The sequence below is a fragment of the Aegilops tauschii genome, chromosome 4, assembly GCF_002575655.3.
Source record: "Aegilops tauschii subsp. strangulata cultivar AL8/78 chromosome 4, Aet v6.0, whole genome shotgun sequence".
NCBI classification, from domain to species: domain Eukaryota; kingdom Viridiplantae; phylum Streptophyta; class Magnoliopsida; order Poales; family Poaceae; genus Aegilops; species Aegilops tauschii.
Window position 1 is genome coordinate 86,290,166 of NC_053038.3, and position 9,069 is coordinate 86,299,234.

At 48.7% G+C, this 9,069-nt stretch overlaps 1 protein-coding gene across 1 annotated transcript; it reads left to right on the forward strand.

The window, feature by feature from the left end:
• Positions 1 to 5,464: 5,464 nt before the first annotated feature.
• On the forward strand, positions 5,465 to 7,554 carry LOC109775311 (uncharacterized). Its single transcript, XM_020334060.3, has 3 exons — positions 5,465 to 5,623; positions 5,714 to 6,557; positions 6,639 to 7,554. Exons 2-3 carry the CDS (start codon positions 5,739 to 5,741, stop codon positions 7,365 to 7,367), a joined length of 1,548 nt encoding a protein of 515 aa, XP_020189649.1. The 5' UTR covers positions 5,465 to 5,623; positions 5,714 to 5,738; the 3' UTR covers positions 7,368 to 7,554.
• The last annotated feature ends 1,515 nt before the right edge of the window (positions 7,555 to 9,069 follow it).

Here is a 9,069-nt window from a genome sequence, read left to right on the forward strand (position 1 = left end):
GGATGGGAGTGGCAACTCACGTAAGCTAAATTACTTCATCTTGTCATCATTTCTATATGCTTGTGTTTTATTGGATTCTCATTGACATACATATTTTGTTTGCTAGACAGTGGTGGCGGCCACTATGTATCAAGAAACGGAGAAGAAGCCATTTAGTTTTAGCCATTTGTTGGGTGATATTGAATGGCAAACCAAAGTAGACACAACTTGTGGCCGGTCTCAAGGCCAGAAAGAAGAGTAATGATGGTTTAAGCTCCCACCAACCAATTAGGTTGGACTAAGAAGAGGAAGATGTTGCAGTGGAGAATGAAAGATCCACTGTGCCAAAGAATAAGCGGCAAGTGATGGGAAACAAGTGGGAGAAGGTGAGGGCCTCCTGTGACGGCTACAAAAATGTCCTTCACATGGACGTGCATTTTTTCTGTTAGGGCGAACAAGAAAGAGGAGAGGTACAAGCTCATTATGGATGCACAAAAGGAGATGAATTAGGACCTGGAGAGGGCAAACAAGAAGTTGCAAATTCAACGGAGAAGATCGAGTTGGAGAAGAAAGAGGCGATGATCAAATGGGAGCTCGAGAAGGTCAAGACATTCGAAGAGATTGAGCTTGAGAAGGAGGGGTTGCAAATCGCACCAGACAAGAAGGATGCGAAGATAATGTTGACGGACGAAAGCCTCTTGGATGAGTATGCAAACAAGTGGCTTGTCAGGATGAACAAAGAGATCAACGAGAGTAGTATGAGGCGACTAGGATGGTTATGGCAGCAGCGGGGCATGCGGCAAGGATGCAGACGGAGCAGGGGGCAAGGAAGGAAACATGGTATAGGTGGCATGGATGGCGTCCGGCGAGTAATTCGTCTAGCCAGCGGGTGATCCGTTATGCTCGGATTTTGATTTCATTTTGACATGTCCAAAATGTCGAGCTATATTTATTTTGATTTGTCGTATTTGTTTTGAAATATGATTTGTAACGTATGATCTACGTGTATGGATTGTATTGATTTGACAATCCACATTTAAGATGTGTGGATGTAAGACAACCCAAATAAGAGGTTGTTCCGTGCTGTTTGCGGATGCACCCGGATACACCCGCGAACTTTATAGAGGGTCGGACTTGTCCAGATGTAGATGCTCTAAATATAGATATGTATTCCTTGCTAGGTGAAAGAATAATACTAGTGTGAAGATCGGCAAAGTGTTCTTTATACTACCTTGACAATTGATGAATAGAGTGAAAGTTTTTTCGTAAAAGATAAATAAATCTCCAGAGGATGTACAATGTACAGATCCAGGCTTCTACTATTTGCATAGACAAACCTTTGCGAGCTGAAGCTCCGACCCTTCTCTTGCGGCTCAAGTGGCTAAGCGCCTGAATATTGTTCAGCCCACTTTCCTCACAAGTTGCCTTTCGTTGGCATTATAAACATTTCTAATGCTACTATCCCTTGAACTATCAGAAAGGTGTTAGTTAAGTTTTTCTTATTCTCATGTGTTCTTCATTTTCAAATTTTAGGTGTTTCATATTTTTAGGGGGATCAATGATATTGCCCACAATGTAGCTCATCGGGTTCTTAGATATCATGCAGAACCTGGCATATGTTGTTTTGCTTGAGCTCACAGGAATATGACTTGCTCCGTAGCTTCTGTTCTTTTAAATTTTCAGTTCCAGGGCTTTGTAATCCACGTTGTACCCTGTTATTGAGCTGAAATGATATGTTTGTGTGGCAAATTTGACCTGTGGATGAAATCGTTTCACAAAATGAACTGCCTCTACTTTTTTTCACTCAACTGACCTTTTTGAGTGGCGCCTGACACGGAGGCGCCACGCCCTACAGTGCAGCGCCTAGCTCGCGGGCATTGCACTTCTGTCTAGCGTTGCAATGTTATGAGAATCACTTATGCAATGTCAAGTCACCAGCTCAGCCGTAATCGTGTCCATCTCGCTCGTGCACAACTTGTACATGACCGAGGGATCATCCGTCGTCTCTTAACACATCCTGCTTGTAAGCCCAAGTGGGGAACCGTAATGGGTCGTCTTTGTCGTCCCAATCCTCGTACTTCACGATCTTTGGTCGTCTAACCGGCAATCACTCACAGCTCCATACAGAAAGTGCGAGTATACAACCACCAATACCTCCGTCCTTTGAGGTCCTACAACAGGCTTCATCTAACTGCATATAAAAGAGAACATGGTTGAATTAACAGGAAGATCGCATTGATAATGTAGCAATGAAGTGAAAAAGAAACAATTGTCTACCTGTCTATATAAGTAAGCCAGTGTGGCCGAACCCCAACTCCATTTGCTATCGAATACGGTCAACACCTTCAGCCACATCCATGAAGCATTCTTGCATGTGCCATCATCAAACATAGTCCTGGATATAACGTACCACATGTAGACACGAGCATATGCCTTGACCTCATCCTTATTAGCATCCTCAGCGCAAGAACCAAAGTTCCATGCAATCCAGGTGAAAGGAGCATCGACTGCGACTCTTTCCTTCTTCTTGTCTTCTGCTTCTGGTTCCCGAGGCTCCGGAGGAACCATACCGATAAGGGCATGCATCTGCTCACGCCATCCATCAGAATCGGTGCTCATACAAAGATGATTCCCCTCGATAGGAAGATCGGCGATCATAGCAATATCCTGGAGCGTCACGGTCATCTCCCCGGTCCGAAGATGGAAACTGTGTGTCTTCGGCCTCGAACAATCAACAAGCGCGGTGATTGCTACAGCATTGAGGGGTGGCGTTGACCGGCTGACCAACTGAATGAAAGGGAGGAGTCCTGTCTTCCTTACATACGGTATGTACTGCTCATCATAGCGCATCCCCCCAAGGTTGACCCCGTGAGACCGAATCATTAGAGGTTGAAGCTCCTACGAACAAGCAAATCAGCAAATTACATATGGGGCATTTATGTTTGAAATAAACACGAAATTCATCATACCGGCCACTTTCATTATTACCGCTGCTGCACCGACATAAAGTACGCCCAGTGTTGATGGTCCCAGTGATCATCGAGAAGCCAAACCATCCTACAAATTTCGAACAAGTAACATACGTTAGCTTACTCCCTATACTTCCTAATATATGTATCCAAAACAATATAATGTTCTATAATGGTTTCATGTAAATAACATCTCAACATATGTATCCAAATCATTCTTGTCAATACAAATATCTTTTCAATAGAAATAAACTAAACTAGGCCTACTTTATGCAAGATTCAATACGAATATCTTTTCAATACAAGTAACATCTCAACATATATATATCCAAAGCATCCTAGCTATGTGCATCCTGTCAATACGAATATCTTTGGTCTTATATGACTTTGCAACTTGTCGGCGTGTTTATGCGTATGTGTGTTGGTGTCGGCTGTGTGCATCCTAGCTATGCAGAGGTCGGATGTGCGCTCATTGTGTTTGTATCTTCTTAATGCTTCATTCCGAGTCAATAAAATCCATCCTTTATCAAAAAATATCCAAAGCATATCTTTTCAATACAAATAAACTAAACTAGGGTTACAAAATAATTACATGTCATCTACAAATCTTGAAGTCCCACAAATTTATATGCATGCAACATTCTAATCTAATCAAACAAGGGTTCCACAAATCTATATACATGCAACATTTTAATCTAATCAAACAAAGGTTCCATAAATCTTCAAAATAAGATACATTATATGGTTAGATAGAAGGGGATCGAAGGAGAGTACCTTCTAAGATGGATTGGTGAAGAAATCCATGGATCAAATCGTCAGATTTGAAGGGTTTGGGAGAGAGGATTGAGAGGGGGAGAGGAGGCAGCCACAACCACCGCTGCTTCTGTAACTAAACGGATGGGGTGGGGTGGGGGAGGGCGAGCGGGCTGCATCTAAGTCACAGTGCAACACCTACGAGCACACCTGCGAGCTAGGCGCTCCACCGTTGGGTGTGTCGCCTGCATGTCAAGCGCCACTCAAACGGTCAGCTAAGTGAATTTTTTTCAAGGTAGTTCATTTTGTAAAATGATTTTGTTCACAAGTTAAAATTGTCAAATTTGCCGTTTGGCGTGCGCTTCTGTTGTTAAAAAAAGAAAGATCGGCAGAGCGTGTGAAGAAGGGGGATGTTCCTTACTCACGAAGCCAAACTAGACGAGACGAGACGATCGAGCTAGTACTACTAGCTAGCTGCGCAGGCAGTGTGTGATGACGTCCGACTGGACCGGTGTAAGATGAAGTGACGGGTCTGCTCTCGCCCTTGACCAGACCAGACCAGAGTAGCGCTCATGGTCTCACTCTCTCACCTCACACCCGAATCAACGCGTGCGCGTTCTCCACTGCAAGCATGCATTAGTGCACACGTTCCAAAGCACGCCAGCAGCACCCAGCACGTCCCTCCAAAACACTAGCCTAGCTACTCACTCGGTCTCACTCCACGAGAGCATATCGGGTGATACGGCCTATATGGTGATACGATGCACCGGTGCATTCTGGACCACTAGATGACGTTCAGTGGGACAGGATGCATGCACATGAGTTGGCCAGCAATCCCACTTTAAAATATGCAAAATACACCCCGAAGTATGTTCTTAATTAAACGTGAGGCCTTTTCCCATACTAGTCTACCAGCTGCACTTTCGTTGACCGTTCGAACAATGCATCAGTTTCAATGTGCAAACACACATTGACAGAATTTATTTTGTTGAACTTTATCGATAATTGAAAAACGGTACTTTTATAGATTATCATAATAGAAAGTAATATAAAAGGTAAAAAATACAAGAGAATTAGTATGAAAATTGGCAGCCTTAACATACCAAACTAGTCTGTTATTGTTCATGGACAGACTTTTTTATTTTTTTATTACTTTCAATTATGAAAATCTATAAAAGTACTATTTTAAATTTTTGTGGCTGGTCTTCACAAATTCCATGTTTTTAAAATGTGTTTTAAGCGTATTTTAAAATGTCATAAAATTCGGATAAAACGTTTCGCACGCACATCTCAACATTCTACGTTCTCGCAAAGTTGTTTCGCGAAAAACCGACAACTTTTGTGTCGCGTGTGAAAAAGACAAATTTAAGTGTTTTAAAAAGGCTTTTCACAAGTCATCTTTTTATATTTTTCACACAAGCAACACAAATTGCTGGTTTTCCGTGAAACTTGGCATGCCCACGTAGAATATAGAGATGTATGGGTCAAATTTTTCTTTGGAAATTTTTTTGTCACCTTTTTTTAGGAAAACTTTTTCCCATGGCAGGAGCATATATATGCTCCCATGTGCCAAAGTGGATCTCCTCATCTCACATATGCTGTTAAATATGGACAAGTCCGAGGAAATCGACATCTTTATATTCTGATTGTTTCAAGCCTCACACTCAGTTAAGAGTATATCAAGGGTGTTATTTGAATATTTCCCGATGGAGGAGCTGGGCATCACATGCATATTCATCCCGTCCTTCCGACCATGATCTAATGGTTCATGATAGACTGGAGCACCGTATCACCTGACTGGCCGTATCACTAGATACTTTCTCCTCACTCCACAGTCCACTGCTCAGAGTGAAGAAGGACCGTCTCTTCCGTAGAAACGTCGCCCCCTCTCCTCCATAGCTTGCAGCTTCCTCTTGCCAAATGTAAGTCAGTCTCTCTCTCTTTCTCTACATTTTCTCGCATGTACCATCTATGAATCGCACGTTGGATCCTCACTCCGGTCAATCGTTCAGCCGGGCGCAAACCCGCCGGAGATCTATGGCGGACCACAAGAAACCGGCAGACCAGCAGAACAAGAGGCAGCGGGTTTCCGAGAACGCCGAGAGCAGCAGCAAGAAGTTCAGCATCAAGGAGGTAGTTGGCTCGGGGGTCACGGGGACGCGGCCGTTTGCATCGCCCAGTCCAGTTGCCAAGGCAAAGCCAATCGCGGTGGTGAAGCCAACGGCCGCTATGGTGGCAGTAACCGGTCCAGTGGCCACCATGGCACCGGCATCGGCGGAGCCCAGTCCGGTTGCCAAGGCGAAGCCAACGGCCGCTACGGTGACAGTGACCGGTCCAGTGGCCACCATGGCACCGGCACCGCCCAGTCCGGTTGCCATGAAGATGCCTACGCCGGCGGCGCCCAGTCCCGTGGTCACCATGGCACCGGCAACGGCACCGCCCAGTCCAATGGCCACCATGACACCGGCGCAGGTGGCGCCCAGTCCGGTGGCTACGAAGACGCCGGCGCCGGCGGAGCCCAGTGCAGTGGCCACCATGGCACCGGCACAGGTGGTGCCCAGTCAGGTGGACACGAAGACGCCGGCGCCAGCGGAGCCCAGTGCAGTGGCCACGAAGACCCCGGCGCCGGCGGCTCCCAGCCCAGTTGCTACGGCGATGCCGGCCGCCGTGGTGAACCCGCCGGCCACGGTGAAGCATGAGCCGGAAGACGGAGGGGTGCTCGAACTCGACGAACAAGTAACAGCAGCCATGGTAGCCGTGGCACCAGCGGAAGAGGAGGCCGCCATCTTAGAGGTGAAGAAGAAGTGGCTTCACTGCGCCGCGTGCCCTGCTCCCCTCAAGCGTCCCATATTCATGGTAATACATAGTCGAACTAACCGAAATGTCCGTAAAAAAGCAAGGTTGATTCATAGACATGCATGGATTTGTGGATTGCAGTGCGGGAATGGACACGTCGTGTGCTGCGCCTGCGGCGGCGGCGGCAATGGCAATGGCGACGGCGGAGCGAACAAGCACTGTGATTTGTGCGGCCGCGCCACCGCCTACACCCACATCCCCTACATGGACGGCCTGGTCGACGCGTACCAGGTGCCGTGCCCCTACAGGAATTTCGGCTGCGCGAGGTCCATCGCCTACCACTCGGCCGCGGAGCACCTGGACAAGTGCGCGCACGCGCCCTGCTACTGCTTCGAGTGCGCGTTCCAGGGCTCGCCGGCAAGCCTCCTGCGCCACCTCACGGAGGAGTCCGGCCGGCATTGTTGGCCCATGGAGAAGATCAAGTACCAGATCTGCCGCCCGCTCGTCGTGCCGGCGTCGGAGCACCGCCTTCTGCTTGTGGCGGAGGAGGACGGCCGCGTGTTCCTCCTGGCCGTGGGCGCGGGGAGGGGCGCCGCCGGCGTCCGCCCCGTCAACGTCGTGTGCGTCAGGGGCAATGTCGACGCCGACGCGAGGCCGGTGTACACAGGCGTGCTCTGGGTGGATGGCCCTCCGGCCGCCGCAGGCCACCTCAGGAGCAGCTTCCAGCTGAAAGGCGACGTGGCGAACTGCGGAGTCCCCGGCGAGGTGGACATGGAGCACGGGCGCCTCCATGCGCATGTCAATCCGGAGATGCTGCACGGGGAGTCCAAAGAGATTCATCTGCGCATTTGCATTACCAAGTTCTGGTGAATTAGCTAGCCCCCGAGTTAAGGTGAACGAATCACTGCAGACCGTATTGTCAGTAGTACGTTAGTTGCTGCGTGCTGTTCTATTTTGGTTGGGTCCGTGTGTGCTATAGCTGTCCATTCCCAGTGGCTTTATACATGAACCATGGTTATGGGCCTTCACTAATTATCATCCGATGATTCGCCCTTGAGTGAAATGCGTTGAAGAACCCAATTTTTGAGTAAGACCTGTGAGAGAGGATTTGGGGCACACGGGTCTGGGCACGCGGATTCTTTGCCGTTGAAGTTGGTCTCTGTATTTCGTGTATTCGTCGGTGCATATCAGTACACATTCGCATCGTAAAGTTAAAGTATTAAACTTGTTTCTGTTGACTCGTTTACAAAGGTCCGTATATTTCGATAAACAGTTCCTGTAAAAATGGTACTAAAACGCTAGACTTTTGCTGAAAGAGTTCAATGTGTTCTTCTCTCCATATATGTTCTATAAGTATCCACTGCTTCTCCTCTTCTTTTTATTTTGAAAGGTCCAGCATCGTTGGCATTCCATTGATAATAGCAAGAGAGCAACTCCATTGATAATAGCAAGAGAGCAACGGAAATCGATATGATGGTGAAGGTCCTAGGAGCAAAACAACAAGGTGGTAAAAGGTCCTAAGACCAGAAGACCCGAAGGTCAAAGAAAAAGAAAAAACATCAGCCCCAATAGCTGTAGCACAACACCCCAAAGAAAACCACACAAGACAACACAGCTCCGATTCCGGTGGTGAACTGCGAAGAGAGTAGGCAAGGTTAGCGTCACATAGGATCGCCGAACGAACCACCTATCACACGTCATTGTATACCATCGGTGCCCTGCCACCGCGGCTTCGATTTCACAGCAACAAACAGTCAAGGCAACCCCACGGACAAGACGGAGAAGAAGAGCCGACTACCACGACCAATGCCACGCCTTCGACATGCTCACTACCGTCATTGTTGCCACATAAGTCACCGTGCACGTCCAGTCGTAGGAAGCACCAATGGGAACAATGTTCAAGACGACGCCGCCGCCCGACCCTGCAGCAGGATCCGGGCTTTCACCCGAAGAAATTGATCTGCGAGTAGAGGCTATGAAATTCCCTATGACGCCTCCAAGGATGATAACGACGCCCACGGGCGCCGTCGCTGCCGGCCGGCCTGCACCAGCCAGGCTTTCACCCAGGGCGGCCACTCCCAGGCAGCAGGCCGAGGTCGACCCGTGCCTCCACTGGACCGCGCACCCCCCACACAGCAAGCGCACCACCGTTGTGTAGGGCCACCAGCTAGCCTCCCGATGACGGGCCTCCAGAGACCAGATCGGGTCCTACACCCCGCATCCAACTGCGGCCGGAGCCTCCCTGCTCCAGCACCGCCCCCGTTCGCGAATCGGCCGCGGTCACCACGCGCGGCTACACCTAGATCCGCGTGTTGGGTAACGTAGTAATTTCAAAAAAATTCCTACGCACACGCAAGATCATGGTGATGCATAGCAACGAGAGGGGAGAGTGTTGTCTACGTACCCTCGTAGACCGAAAGCGGAAGCGTTTAACACAACGCGGGTGATGTAGTCGTACGTCTTCACGATGCGACCGATCAAGTGCCGAACGCACGGCACCTCCGAGTTCAGCACACGTTCAGCTCGATGACGTCCCTCGAACTCCGATCCAGCCGAGTGTTGAGGGAGAGTT